General features: G+C 38.8%; 1 protein-coding gene across 3 annotated transcripts in view; it reads right to left on the bottom strand.

Annotated features, from left to right (window-relative positions):
- LOC124288794 (islet cell autoantigen 1-like) overlaps positions 1-13,989 on the bottom strand; it is a 171,103-nt gene extending 157,114 nt beyond the window's left edge. For 2 of the 3 annotated variants that reach the window (XM_046725322.1, XM_046725325.1), the window contains exons 1-3: positions 10,183-10,262; positions 6,458-6,532; positions 1,208-1,385 (exon numbers count right to left, since the gene is read on the bottom strand). In XM_046725322.1, the coding sequence (XP_046581278.1) occupies positions 1,208-1,385; positions 6,458-6,462 (183 nt within the window). In that variant the 5' untranslated portion in view covers positions 6,463-6,532; positions 10,183-10,262. Of the gene's footprint in view, positions 1-1,207; positions 1,386-6,457; positions 6,533-10,182; positions 10,263-13,191 lie in introns of those variants that run through there. The other variant, XM_046725323.1, reaches the window with a different exon arrangement.
- Positions 13,990-16,365: the final 2,376 nt, after the last annotated feature.

Raw genomic sequence — 16,365 nt, 5'->3', positions numbered from 1 at the left:
TGTGCAACAGTACAGAATTTTTATCAACGTAATCCACTGCAACAGCACGGCGTCCGTGCATAAACAGTAGAAACACCGACTAAATATCAATATATAATTGTTGAAAGATACTAGCTAAACCTCTATAGATCTCTATACGAGGTAACTAACTAAATATAATCAAAGGATATAGTGTGTCGGGAGACACAGGCGCTCTCACGTCCAGCTCACTGGGCGAAGAAGGAGAGAGTGCGGCACATGGGTAGAGGTGGCGCCCTCGTTCACGCGCTTGTGGAAGGGAGGTAACTCGTGGTGTACTAATTAGTGATTTTACATTGAAGGGAACTTCAATTAGGGAGATACAAGTGTTCCACTATGTTCGCAAGAGGAAGGAGACAAGCAAAAAGAGCATGAGTCAGGATAAGGAAAAATATGACGTATTGGACTACAAATTTGCTAAGTATAGAATTCAATTCAAATAGAGAAACAAAGCTCCACAGCTCACCATAATGCCTGATGTATTAATTATAGATCAGTTCATCAGAAAAACAGATGATAGTATTGATACAAGTTATCCACTCAGAACAAAATCTGCCAAGGACAGAAATGTTTAAATAACAGGTTTATTTACTGCATGTTCAAAATCACATTTTACATTTCACAGGTTGCGGCTGCCATTATTGGTTCAAACTTCTGTATGAACTTAAAATGCACACTTGCTGTGACCAAACAAAAGTTTCAAAAGTGTAGTTTCAAACCTCACCAAACAAAACTACACCTTCTGGAAACACTTTAATTTGGACATCTCAGTGTATTTAGAAATTACTTGTACAAATAAACTCTAAGTGGTTCTGTGACATCTGACTGGCTATAAACCAAGCAATTTCTTTTGCTTACACCTTGATAACCACCTCCCACACCTCCCCCAAAGCTCTAAAACCCCCAAACATCTGCCACTGAACTGATTACAGCCTGTCAACAGAAGGGCAGTTGGAAATGAAACATTGCTGATCCTACCAAAATACTCCAAAGTTAAGCCACTACAGTGGAATTCTGACCTAACTGGAAAAGTGAGAAGTAATGATGACTGTTCACTCACTGAAGAACAATAAACCTTAATAAAGATCTTCGTTCAAATGAGATCACAGTTTGCACATCATTATTTTTATGACACATATAATGAAAATACATAGGTTGAAAAGAGTTTGATAATGATCTGTTTACTCACATCTAATTTTGAATCCAGTTCATGATCTGAGGCCACAACATGCTCATCTTCCTTCTTGCCAAGTTTCTGTATAACTGCCTGCTTTGTGGTCCAGTAGGTTTCCTTCATCTTGTGGAATGTTGAAGTGTTTGTGTTTTCAACCTGCCGGTCATAGTTCATTCCAGAGTACCCACGAGTTCTGAAAAACAAGGACTACTCATACAGCATCAGTCTAGAAGGTTGGCCACAGTGGTGACTTTGGTCATACAAACAGGCAATAGTCCTATAAATCAACCAATGTGCACTAAGTGCAATACAATAGATACTTATTTTTGAAACCATATTTATGCCACTGGAGTTGGAAAATTAGTCATGAAAAATTTTCACGAAGGAACAACAAGTTAACCTTGAAGTCTATATGCAAAAGAATTCAGTGTGAATCCATCAAATAAATGTCATTAGCTTATGAATACAAATTACATACGAATCAATACAAGTTACTGCATGGTAATTACAATGGCAGTATCTGACAAAGTGTCAACACAAACTTCAATGGCAACACAATAATTAAGGCAGTATGCAATAATATTTCTGTGCCATCACATTTGTTTCTGTTTTAGTCAGGGAAGGTTACATTTCACCATTCTGTCTTTTGTATCCTGCTTCTGACTATGTTTTGTTAATAAACTGCATGAGTTTGAGAGACATTGATGTTATTCATTGGTAGCAGCGCTGAGCTATCTCACATCGAAATTCTACCAAACAGGAACACAGTGACATCATTTACCTTCACATTTCTGCTATTGGTCAGCTCATCTTGTCTCAGAAAATACTCAAGACATTGTAGTGGATGTGCAAAGACAAATAGTGACCTTAAGCAAAAACTTGGCTCAAAATCTATGCAGTGGCAATTAACCCAAAACGAAACTCTTAGTTCCTATTAGAACTGGCAGCAGAATTTGATTTATATTTTGCCTTTGGATGAGAATTTTGCACCCTTTCGTGCCAAATATTTCCCATGGCGTGAAAAGACTGTGGTTGACACTTTAGTTAGACTGTGGTTGGACTAACTTTATGCAGCAAAATATCCCAAAAAACATCCTCAGGTCTGAGTTCAATACAAACTCATCCTCAGTGATGATTGTTTCTACGTCTCTAATGGTATCCCATCTCAATATATGTTTGGCCCCAAGACTGCGCATGCATGACGTGTCGATTTCGGGGCAAAATAACATTCTTTCTGCCTGAACACCTTATTTTTCCCCACCGAGAAGAAAGCTAGGCCTTAAGGATAGACTGGGCAACTACCAGGGACCCCAAATCTTGGGTCACATCCCTCAGGTAAACACTGTGAATGCGTCTGGTGACAACCACTGGCAAGCTGACATTATCTGTTGTAGAGACTGTCCTCCATGAAGCTAAGGATGAGACATTTGATTCTTGGCAAGGAAGGATCTTCCAAGAATGCATTTGATTGTATATCTAAAGGCATACAATTCTGAAATTTGTGATGCTGTAGCTTGTGCCATAAGAAAGGCAGTCTTCCACGCAAGATGAGATAAGGGTGCTTTTTCCCTAGGTTCCAAAGGATGATGTAATAATCCTGGTAATACATCGATAACTCCCATTCCATAGCCATGCGTTGCTTTGGGATATCGTCTAGTTGAAAGGATTGTAACATACTGGTAAGAACTCGATGTTTTCCAACATCAGGATCCCAGAGCTGATAACAATGCCCTATTCGATGTATCAACAAGGAGGCCTCTTGGCTAACTGAAGACAATATCCCTCTTTGATGACCTTAAGGATCCACTGGCCGTTTGGTATGATCTTCTAATTCTCTACAAAAGATGCTAAATGGCCGCCCACTGGACCCTGTACTACCTTCACTAGCGATGCTGGTATCTGTTTATATTAATCATTGTGTTGAGTCCTAGCTTCAACTGACTTAAAGATTTATGAAGAGTCAACTGGATTTAGGTCCAGACTTGCCATCTTCAGTGGCTGGGAAAACTTTCCATCATCCATCCTCTGGATGGATATTCTTAGGCTTGCTCCTGCTGTTCTGACAGAGATCGGTACAGATTAGAACTTTAATGGGCATCCTGAGTGACAGAACCAGAAAATCACATGGCCATTGACTCATATTTTCTTGATCAGGTATGAAATAGTAAATATCAGTGTGCGTCCTTCTACCCAGTCTTTAGCATACATATTCCTTGTTGCAAACTTCCAAATGTACAAAATGACGCCCATTTTTGTATTGGTTTTATGTACAGGGACTAATGTAAAAAACGGCTGTGATCTGTATCCTAGAGTTCTGTATGACAGAGTTGTCCAAAAGCTTCTAAATAGGCAAAGTTTTGACCTTCCAGATAAAACCCACTGGTCAGGAGATAATATCTATTTGTTGATGGAAAATTACTGTGTGTCCTTTTAGAACAAACAAAGAATCAAGTGGATGGACATTATGTGTTTCCAATTTCCATCAAATGTCAGCAATCATCCCCCTACTGGTCCTGTAGTTACTCCTGTAGTTGGTGTTTACTTTGGTAAGTAGTGAAGTAGTGAGGTTACTAAGGGTTCCAAATGATGTGGTTCATGGACAATCAGCAGCAGCAATCCTTTGCAGCATAAATCCATCTCACTCACTCATGCAAATGAGGTGCTGTCACAGGCTTGTTCAAAACGTCTTTGTGTGCTCCAAGATCACCTAAGCTTGATATTTGCAAGAGAAATTGCTGACTCTGTATCAACATAAATTTGTTGGACATCCGTGTTTGGGTGGTAAATAACTTAACAATGCAATCCAGCTTCTCCCGGTGGAGTCTTTGGGTGGTGGTGATATGATAACTCCTGCCACAAACCAATTGATGGAGGCCCTCATATGGGAGGTTCAGGTCAAGGGCAATAATGAGTGCAGTACATTCAGCATTTCAAAGTAGGAGGTGATAGTTCTTTGCCACTTATCAATTTTCCAATGTAATAATGGCGCATAATTTGGCTGTGGAAGAATCAAGTGCCTCTGCCTGGAAACAGAGGACCCATGTAGATCTCTGCTGTGTTTTACAATATATTTGAGACTCCACCTTGTCCATTTTGTGTTGGAGATGTTTTGGTCAAGAATGAAATTGTGATGGTATAATAAAAAACACAGAAATGGAATTGACAATAGTGTAATTTCCAGCTTCCTACTGGAAAGAAACATTTGTTTAGTAGGGCTGCAACGAATACACTATGTGGCGAATATGATATGTATCATGAATATTGGGTAACGAATACGAATAATTATTCATGAATACAATATTGTAGTTAAGTGATTGATGCACAATATGGAACGCCCATGTTGACAGTGTTAATTTGTCACAGCAATAATCAGTGATCTCATGACACTCAGATTTGGTATGTAATAGTTTATGGTCGAGGAGCACCTTTAGAATACAGCACCACAACTTCTCGTGAGGACGATCTCTGCCGTAGGTCACGTGTCATTAAGACAAGCAACCAGTTTGTGAGAACCCGTCGGACGCGAACCCGCGACCTTCGGATTGTTAGCTTGACAGCTAACCGACTGAGCTACGTCCACACTGTTGCACAATGTGCAAATTTATCGAGTCATTCCTGTGACATCATGGAAATGAACGGAAAGAGTCGAATAGGTCACGGACATTTGCGAAGGTTACGGGTAGACTTGGTGTCTCGTGATTTAAGCTACGGACTATTGCCGAATGGACCCGATGCCATTTGGCACACTCGTCCCATTCCGTAATCTACAAATTCACGTGTGGCGTGGAATGAGCCGATATGCCTCAAACTAAAAAGGGTTGTTGACGTCAGAATGACGCGCTTTTATATAAATCGGTGATTTTGTGACAGAAAAGTGATGTAGGGAACACTGTAAGGATAATGTGGATCGCACTAAGGAACGAGGGAGACATGAGCATGTGTAGTGACGGCACGAGGGTGAGTTAGCCTTCGAATCATAACTGAACAAATGTTGTGTGAAAGAGGCTTGAGTGCAAATTCCAGGCCAATTTCCATTAGCCCAAAATTTCTACATTAAACCATTTCATAGTGTAGTTTCGACGTTTTTGGTTTCCCGTTTTTGTGTGAAAAAAAGTATTAAAATGCAAAAGGAAAAACAACAAATGGTACTCACGTATTACACCGGACATGTACCTACTACATTGGATTAGGTCCCTAACCCTAACCCTAAACCCTCAGCCCTAACCCTAATCCCTTGAAATAATCCTAATAAATAGAATGCATTGACCGAACCACCGGACATGTACCTACTATATTGGATTAGGTCCCTAACCCTAACCCTAAACCCTAACCCTAACCCCTTGAATTAATCCTAATAAATAGAATGCATTGACCGAACCGGCACAAACATGACTGGCGTGTCTAGTGTAATGCATTATTACCGCTTCGAAAAATAAAATACTAATAAAACACTTTTCTATGCAATGGTGCAAATTACTGAATGACAAATATGTATATGTAAATTTTAAAAATACAAAATACACAAAACATAACACCTCAGCACCCCGTAATACAAATAAATATGAGCGTATAAGTGAAAAAAAAAAAATTCAAACTGGTGCTTGCAAAATATTACGCATCCGCCGGTATACAACTACTGGAAACTCTCAACATCGTTGGGCTTATGCAATGACATAGCTCGTAGAGATGAAACACCAGTGAGCGGAGCTTATACGCACTCGCTGAGCCAGACAACCGTGTTGCCATGCAGGCGTCATAGGGCATTGTTTCGAGAACGTGCTTTCGAACAAAATCACATTACATTACATAAAAGGGTATTATGACGTATTTTTAAAGTTTGTGGTGCTGTATTCTAAAGGTAGGCCATGGTCGACAGTACCATGTGTGGCCTTGGCAAACTAACAGGCCTTGTGCTGTTGCAAGGCTTGTACATATTCCATAATTGCATATCTCACTTTGAAAAAGGACATAAGGGTTCAAGTGAAACACACTCCTTTAAAAAAATTTAAATATTCATTAATATTCGGTTCTGGTGACCACGAATAATGAGTTGAATTCATGAAGGGCTTCTGTTCGATTCACCGATTATGCGAGTAAATCGTAACAGCCTTATTGTTTAGTGTTTGAGACAGCTGCTGTGGTGCGAAGAGTTTAGACATCACTCATATGAATGAGTCAAGTTATTCAGTCATGTAAATCTTCTCATATGTTTCTATTTTGATAACCAAGGACTGTCCTAAACATGATAAAAGCAAGTGTACTTACGACATTTTGCTCTCACAGACAATCTATGTGTATTGCAACTCAATTCTTCCCAAGTATACCTCTGCTGCATCAAATCTGCAAATAGAATACAATAATGGCGTGATACATGTTCCCAAGCAAGCAAAGTGTCAAAAAACAGTTTGTTTTATTCTGAACAGATAGGTCCAATAAAATGTGTAAAAGTCAAAATACAAGGAGAAATATATTGTAAAACAAACTCATGATGGTCCTGTCAACAATAAAATGCCTAAGACACTGCAAGAAATATAAGCTTTGCTGCCCTTTATTCTAGATTCAATCAATATTATTATTCCCAAAAAATTGTTTTTACTCAACGTAAGTACCAAGATACCTGTACTGATCAACAGCTTCAATTTCCTTGCTATCAATCAGAATTGTTTCTGTTTTCTGAAATCAATAAGCGTTTCTTTAGTATCCTTAAAATTGAAGAAGAGAAAAATACCTTTACACCATGACATAAAATTGGAAATTTCATCTCTGTATTCAAGTTCTGAAGCTTTATCAAAACTCAATGGAGCTGCATCCTCAACAAATTTACCAGCATGACTGGAATGGTATGGTGGCAAAACAATGGGTAATCTTTTTCAAATTATCTTCCCTTCACTAACCCGTTAGGAGCCCTGGTCTGGACAGTACAACATTACACTGACAGTGCAAGTCGTATATACAAAATGTGAGCTGTACATGTTACTTTTACACTTGGAGAAAGTTAACCAGTATAGCCTTCACCTTAACTGAAATGTTCACGCTGCTCATCACTGTCATCAGTACAGTTAGCATATCTTTTCCTTTAAAGGATGATGTATCTAGTGTAATGTCCTGACATATTCGTTCTGTGATTCCATAATATATCAGGGAAGACTATGATTGCTTACACTGCAATAATGAATCAACTGATAGCCATTTCAAGCAAAGCAGTGGGATAAGCTGATTGTACCATTCAGATCGTTTTGATGACATTTCCCACTCAGTAATTTAAGTCTTGCCCAAGATGTTCAAATATCACACATAAATCTGAACCTGAAATCTTAGTTGTATTATTGCTGATTAGGCTATATGCATGCAATTCAGTAGTGCGAAACGTGAAGGTCTTGTATGCAACATGTGAATTACGGCTGCCTGTACTTAGTGGCATTTTTGACAGCAACACAAGATATTGAAAAACAGACAGTAACAGACAAATTATGTCAATAATCACCTACATATCATAATACAATCTTCAAGATACAATTTAAAAAAAGAGTGGAAATCTGAAATCCTTTTTGGTATCTGTAAAGGTTTATAGTGCACGGTAAACAAAATGATTGTATGGATATTTCATTCAAATTTCTATAATGACTGCATTTCAATTATGTTAAATTAAAGCTTTATATTGAAATTGCAATTTTTGGAATTTTGAATATCAGAAACTGATATTTGATCAAGCACAGAGAAATACACATTCAGGGGTACACACCAACTTCAATTTATCATCATATAAATCAAACACAATATATCCATACTAAATCTCAACCTCAATAAGTGTCTGAGTGACTTGCAGTGTCTACATCAGTACATGTAGTTTGTCTTCACAATGATCAGATTATTGTAATAGTCATGTCAAAAGTCTCACTTAATGTCTTTGACTAGGCTTTTTATGTTTCCTTGCCTTAAAGTGACTTTTCAAATTCAAACAAATCAGTAATGTCAATCTTTTTTCTGTTTAGATCAATAGATATCTTAACTGTACATTGTTATATTTTTCTTTGACATTATTTTCTCTTCCTGTTCACATAGATACAAATTTAGAATTTTATTGAAAGAAGTTTCTTTTTTCATTTTGCAGTGTCTACATGTAGTTTGTCTTCACAATGATCAGATTATTGTAATAGTCATGTCAAAAGTCTCACTTAATGTCTTTGACTAGGCTTTTTATGTTTCCTTGCCTTAAAGTGACTTTTCAAATTCAAACAAATCAGTAATGTCAATCTTTTTTCTGTTTGGATCAATAGATATCTTAACTGTACATTGTTATATTTTTCTTTGACATTAATTTCTCTTCCTGTTCACTTAGATACAAATTTAGAATTTTATTGAAAGAAGTTTGTTTTTTCATTTAAACGTGAAAATATAGCATTTAGATAATTTCTTTATCCGTACATTCAAACAAAAGCATTTCAATGCTTTATTTAATAATCTTCTGGAAGTATGAAAATTAAATCCCTATAAATATTTCATATACAGTTAATGAGTTATTCACGGCTCTGTATTAGTCTGTACTCTGTAATGTATAATAGGCAAACTGTAATGCAACTGAGTTGCGTAACAGAGCAAAATGACCAGTCTTCTCTGATGGGAGCGAAGCATTTTGCTATGTTGCTTAACTCAGTTGCATTACAGATTGCCTGTCTGTATATATCGTACAGAATTCTCCAGTCAGTAAATACATCAATCAAATTTTATTCCATGTAAGTTTACATAACGTCTACATGTAAAACATTATAGGTTCAGTTAGATTATCAGTAGCTGTCTACAAGTTGAATAAATAACTTGTCTTTTTCATTCACACATTTACATCTTTGGTTTTGTCGGGTTAATGGAGGTTATTACTAACGAATAATTTATCGCAGTGAGTAGTCAAGTCACAGTAACACCGGGAACGATCAGTTCTGTGTTTTAATGAGGAATGTAAGTAATGGTGTTACTCTTTATATTAGTTAACAGGTTTAAATTAAATAGCCTAAGACCAGTTTCAATGTCTTATTGCCATCCTTTCAAGTTTTCTGTAATAATATCTGTCAATTGTGATTGAATATTCAGAAAGTTGACAGAAGCTCTGTATTTCTTACATTTTTTCCTACCCGTCCCAGCCCTACTCCCTCCCATACCCTCCCCTGACAACCTTGTTTTTGATTCGTACACTGTTGCCGCGTTGGGACACCAGTGTTGGGACACTGTTCCCACTCATATCAAACTGTTATTCAGAAAAAAATGATCCCTGGGCATGCCGTCAGATTCTTTGCATATACTGCTGCTAAACATAAGAACATTTGCAGAGTTTCTGCAGTGAAAACACCTGTGGGAATGTGGGTCTGTGGGAATTCAAGCAGACCTGCACACATCAACATTCTGACAAGGAAACCTGCTGAATTATAAAACACAATAATGGTCATATTCTCATAATATTGTTGAGACAGTCACATCAGGGAATGTACTAGACACAGTAATGACACCTGAATGTGGTGTTCTCTGCCTTCATGTAAAGTCGACTCTGGATATTCATGCTGTCACTCAAAAAAGAATATCAGCATATTCTTGCCCGAAACGTTTACTCTATAGCCTACAGTACATTTGATAAATTGTCCCGAATCATAAGTAGATCTGAATGAAATAGGATCCTATTTACGGACGGACGTAGTACCTTGTAGCACAGATTATCTGAGATAGCAGAGGTGATAACTACAAAATAAGCATTAGATAAACAATCAGGTTTATACCGTGCCCTACATGGAAGCACGAAGTTGTTCAATGTCAGTCGAACCTAAATCTAACTGCACTGCAGGCCGAACAATTCACCTGACAAGATTTTCTTATAAATTATGTATTCTGCAATTCCAAATACCACCTCCGCTGGCATCCAAAGAACTTATGTGAAAATGTGCCGATCACTGAAATACATATACAAAGTTTGAATCACTGTGAACCATGTTTGGAGGTACCATTACCTATGGATCGTCCACCTGTTCTCTGTTGTCACTTTTCAGCCATCTTGTTATCGATTTCCCGGAAGTGACCGGAATCGGGCGAAAATGACAAAGGGACATAACCGATTTTACTTAACACAAATACCACTAATGGTTTTTAATGACCATGTAATTATGTCCCCGATTGTTTCCCATTATTCAGAAGTATATATATACAAGAAGTCTGACTGAATGTAACGCACAAAGATGCCATTTGTGTGGTCACGCACAAAAAAATCCAACGAAACGTCACTTCACTTTCCGATTTCTTGGAAGAGAAAATTTAAACCTTTGACAATGTCAATGAGTCTTTTCTAAACAATTCCCAGTACTAAACGTTTTCGTTCGGATTTCTACATTTTCTGTTGTTTTCTGCAACAACTCATTACAAACATACAGCAGAACTACTGAACGTAGTTGACGGTTGACAAAGTACTTAATAAATGCCCGTTATAAAAAATATATAGTTCTCATTTAATTTTTCAAAAGACCTCTGACTCCCTTGTACGTGAAAATGAAACAGGGTTTATACCTGGGAGAGCCATTAGTGAAAATACAAGATTACTGTTTGACATTGTGGTTGAAACAAAGAATGAACAAAATCATATTCCAGGATTAATCATTTTAATTGTTTGCTTTTGGAGATGCCCTATCCCCCTGCATTTCTTTTTGCAACTGAAATCCTTGTATGTAATGTATGAAAAGAAATAATAATAATGATAATTCTTTACATGAAGTAAATTGTTGTGTACATTGTATATGCTGCTGGAACTCTGGAAGAAATCCATACTGTCTCCAAAGAAAAACCGTCTAACGCAAGGAAAGCAACACCCAACAAACGAAGAACGATTTCAAGTAAAACTAACTGAAACAAGGAAATACATTTCCTGGATTCCCTTAAATCACCAGGGAATCCAATGGCAAAAGGCAATTTGGAGAAAACTAAAACTGAAATACAAAACAACGAAAGCAAGGATATTTCTCCATATTGCTGATTACTTAAAGGCAAAAATAAAGTTTGGGGCTGAAAGAAAAAATGGTATAAACTGTTTAATCATAATGAAAACACTTTTACAGATAACTCAAAAAAGGGCGATGGTGAACATGATAAACGGCTGTTGTGCCCTTAAACCTACAATGATCTTAAGTGCACAGAAATCATGACAAACGGCCTCCCATTGATGCCAATGAAAGGTTCTGGAAACAGTTGTGGTCTGTACCCCGCCACTGTAACCTTGAGGCGCCATGTGTCCGTGATTACGATTATGCAATGCATGAGAAAATAACTGCGCCGGGTTCTTTTGTGTTACATCACACCAGATCACGCCTGAAAAGTGTTATTAAAAAGTTAAAATCTAATTCGGCACCAAAACCGTTATTGGAAACTGTTCCTTTGTGTCCAAACATCATTACTTTATAACTTTAATCATCTCGTGGATTCAGGGGATGTTCCTCCATGGTTCTGCAAAGTTTGCACGATACACCTTCCCAAGAAAGGAGACCCCCAAATACACACTATAAAATCTTCACAGGGTGTTTGACGAACTTCGTGTCATCATACTGCCCTTTCAATAATAAAATTTATACAAACCAGGGGGAGCAAGGAAGGGATGTTGGGATGCAAAGATCAACTTCTTACACGATATGATTTTGGAAGAGGCTAAAACATATCACCGCATCCTCTCCATGTGCGGGATTGACTACCGAAAAAGCATACGACTCTTATGGATGGATTCTGAAGTCTCTTGACTACATTGAGTCCCTGAGCGACTACTTCATTTACTCAGGTCTTTATGGAGTTGCTGGTCGACTCAACTGGAGATGTACTCACAAGGGCATGTGCAGACCTCGGAGTCTATCCCATTCAGAAAATATATTCCAAAATTCAGTCTTTGCAGTTTTGTTTGTCTATAATCCTTTGAGCGTTCTGCTCTATAAAGGCATCCTGGACCTCTACAGAACAGATCCCCAACACGGCTTACTCATCTCCTATACAGGGATGACATCGAGCTCCTTGCCAAAGGAGACGCCTTGAAAACACAGGTTTTCCTTATCAAGTCCTTTTCCAATGGTATAAGCTTGACATTTGGACTTGACAAATGTAATACTCTTCATGCGAAACGTGGCAAGATAGTGAATGATGGATCATCGGTGGAGTTAGAAAGGTCGGGGAGGTACTGAGCATCTTGTGGAAGATGAGACCTACGCCTATCTTGGAATGCAAGTTCGAGACAAGCTCCAGAAAGCCAAAATTCAAGAAATATTTCGTCGGGCTGAGTATACATCTCGTTTGAAGAAAATATGGATTCAACAGAAAACTATGATGTGGGGACAAATTTGTTTTAAATATCTAAGCTTTATGCAAACATGAACCCTAGGTTTTAGTATGTCACTGTATCTTGTGGATCCCATACCTGCTATTGACGGGTATTGTTAATTTCTCGATGACTCGTTCGACGATTTGCAAAATGGTTGATTGGTGCCATGAAAACCATTTTTATAGTTACTCATGTATCAAGTGCTTAAGGTTAGATTAAAGTGATTGTTTGCCTAAAGAGGGGTTACCATATTATTATTTATCCAGTTTTAAATGGATACAATTTCAAATTATAAATTTACGTTTAAGTAAACTATTAAAGTTGTGAATTTTGGTGATCCTTAGCAAAGTGCGAGTAGTATATTTGTTTGGATGATCGTCTAGTAATGCCAGGACTCGTGATGAAAGCAACGAATTATAAATTTACATATGTGGAAACTTAGTGTTACGAACGCTGAACATGTTGTGTTATGGAGCTTACAAAATGCCTTTTAATCGCAAGAATCGTTTGGAAATCGATGACTTTGTACGCAGATGGGTAACCTTGAAAAATCGCCATTTGACAAATGCAAACAGACAAGTGCAGATCAGAGGTTGCGAGGATGTTTAATGTCTCCCCTAGCACCATATCGAGGCTATGGAATCGCTACCAGCAGCAGGGATGAACACGTGACCTTCTCAGATCCGGTAGACCGCGTGTCACCTCTCCTGCCAAAGACCGCTACATCCGGTTGGGCCACCTACGCCAAAGGAGTGACAACTGCTGCCTCCACTGCATCCTCAGTACCAGGACTGCGCAGGATCTTGGACGGGACTCTCCGAAACCCTCTACGAGAGGCAGGGTTGTGACCATGACGTCCTGTTAGACGTTTGTCTAGGCAGCATCGCCAGCTACGACTGCAATGGTTTCGAGTGCACAGGGTATGGCATCAAAAACGATGGGGACACGTATGGTTCAGCGATGAATCCCGATTCATGATCTGCAGACAGGATGGAAGGGCCCGTGTCTACCGCGGAAGAGGTGAACACTTCGCAGCAAATTGCATACAGGAAGTGGACAGATTTGGTGGAGAAAGTGTCATGATGTGGTCAGCCATTTCTCACAACACCAGGACTGACTTTGTGCACATCACGGGGAACTTGACAGCACAGCACTATGTCGATGAGATCGTACCCACCATGGTCAACGCTGTTTCCAACAGGACAAAGCCCGTCCTCATACAGCACGCATCACCACGGCCTTCCTAGGAAACAGCATCTATGTTCTGCCATGGCCTTCCAGATCCCTCGATTTAAACCCAATTGAGCATCTTTGGGATGAATTGGATAGACGTGTGCGACCACAACCTCAGACACTACAACAGCTGGCTGCCGCCTTGGGCCTGAGTGGGCTACAATCCCCCAGGCTGTCATCCGCAATCTGATTGAGTCTATAGGCAAGAGGTGCCAGGCATTAATTGGGTGTGTGGGTGTGTGTGCAAGTGTCACAGGGAAGGGGTGACAGCTAGTAATAAGAAAACCTCAACCATTCGATTTGTGTATTGGAGTAGTCATACTGGGATAGAACCCGTACAATGATTAATCACTGCTTATCTTGGTCAGCGGATTTGTGTTTACGTATGTAGGCTTATTTAAGCAGACGGCATACACCATCACCTTGGCATGAAATATTTGTTCAAAGGATTGTCTGATAATTGATAGGTGTGTTTTTATCTCAGTTAATGGCTTTTTTAAAGGCACGGCAGAAATCATGAACATACTTGCCAAGTGTACCTAACGACTGCATGAAGTGTGGCGCTCTCGGGCAGGCAAACCAGATTAGGTGTGACCTTCACCCCCTTCTTGTACGTTGTGAACTCATGACATTTCCGAAAAGTTACGTCTTCAACTGCTCAATATATGATCCCTTTTATGGCTGCTCTAATTTCAAACATGCTTGTTCATTAGGACAGGTCATAACTTGGCTCAAGGTGTGTGTGTGTGTGTGGTGATTTTTATGGAGAAGCATGTACAATGTGAATGCCCAACCACACACACACAAATTTTATGTACAACGTAATTGACCCTTCCTGCATGTCATGTACAAAGTCAATGACACAAGAATTTTCTTTGTAGATTTTCTCTCTTGATGCCAAAAAATCACTATAACTTCATGGTTACACTGTAAATCACTATCTTCAAGACTCTTTCTGGCAATGCATGCAATCCTGACTTCTTATATGTTTGAATAATGATGAAGGAACAGTCAACTCTAGGGTATGCATGACCACATCGTTTTGCACATCTTTCAAGACACATTTGGACAGAGATCTGGTGAAACAGTTACAAATTGTACATCTTGTAGCCAACTCTTGAGACCTCCTTTGAGGGGGATCAGTACTGGGTAGTAAAACTGCAGTTGTTCAAGGCCTACAATTTAACCCTCATGTCCAAGTTGGACTGAGTACAGATCAAACGCTAGTGATAGGCACAATGTTGAGAGTAAAGGTGAATGACTTTCACATTAACCAAAGCATTTGCTTTAAAAGCCATGATCTAAGATACTATAAAATGGTATTTAGGCAGATATAATACTGTTCAACAGGTGTAAATATCTTAAATTTCAGAAGCAAATTGGACTGTACAGAGACAAAAGACTTTTGACTCTGAATCTAGGGGAAAAGGGCTTTATGTTTCCTTAAAATACCATGATCTGGGACACTATAAGGCATTTAGGTAGATATAATGGTATACTTCATATCATTTTAATAGGATAGCTATGGTCAAGTGGGACCAAACACCATAGAGGCTATGTTAAAGGTCACATGCAATGCAAAACAACTTTAGAGATTGTCAGTTTCAAGTCCTGCTTTGTACTTGGACGAACGACAGTTTCCAGCAACGCAGTAGTTCACCATCTCAGTATTTGTTGATTGGATCGAATGCAAATGCAGAGAGCATGTATTTACAAAACCCAACATCTCTATATACATTTATGGATAACAACTTCTTTTATTGTATATGATGCGACGTTTCGGTATGGACTCTTACACGGTTGTCATTCTTGCTTGACAACGGTATAAGAATCCATACTGAAACGTCGCATCATATACGATAAAAGAAGTTGTTATCCATAAAGACTGACTGACTGAGTTTGGTTTTACGCCGCTTTTAGCAATATTCCAGCAACATCACGGCGGGGACACCAGAAATGGGCTTCACACATTGTACCCATGTGGGGAATCGAACCCGGGTCTTCGGCGTGACGAGCCAACGCTTTAACCACTAGGCTACCCAACCGCCCCTATCCATAAAGAATCTTACTTTCTTCTTACTCACTATACTTCTAAAATGTCAATCAAACAGATCATCTCTATATACACACACACAATGAGCCCTCAGCGTATAGGCAAATGAACCAGCCAATGAAAAGACTTTATTACACTTGAGTGCAAACCCACACGCTCTGACTGGGTTTGGTCTCCTGGGTGCTTCGTTTTGTGGGAAGTAAACCCAAGTACAAAATATTGCACTTTTGATTTGCAATTGTACGCTTATAATTTTGTTATAATTATTGGTAACGGCCAGTTGTCTGTGGTCTGTGTTTGCCGCGATTAGGACCCCATCGCGGGGGATCGACTTATGCACGAAACATACCATTTTGACACTGATTTTAAGGGTCAAGTTTGGGGGTCGTCTTTTCCATGGGGTCGTCTTATAGACGGTCATATACGGTATTTTTTTCTTCACAATCAGCAATGTATATTATATGTCATGAATAAGTGATAATTGTGTTTGAATTATGTTTGTTTTTTTGGTTGCAAGTGACCTTTAAGAATAGAGGGGAAATTGTGTTTCACATTGACACA

Source organism: Haliotis rubra, unplaced genomic scaffold, assembly GCF_003918875.1.
Source record: "Haliotis rubra isolate DU_JTF1 unplaced genomic scaffold, ASM391887v1 Scf425, whole genome shotgun sequence".
Classification (NCBI taxonomy): domain Eukaryota; kingdom Metazoa; phylum Mollusca; class Gastropoda; order Lepetellida; family Haliotidae; genus Haliotis; species Haliotis rubra.
This window is presented reverse-complemented; position numbering and strand designations above follow the sequence as displayed.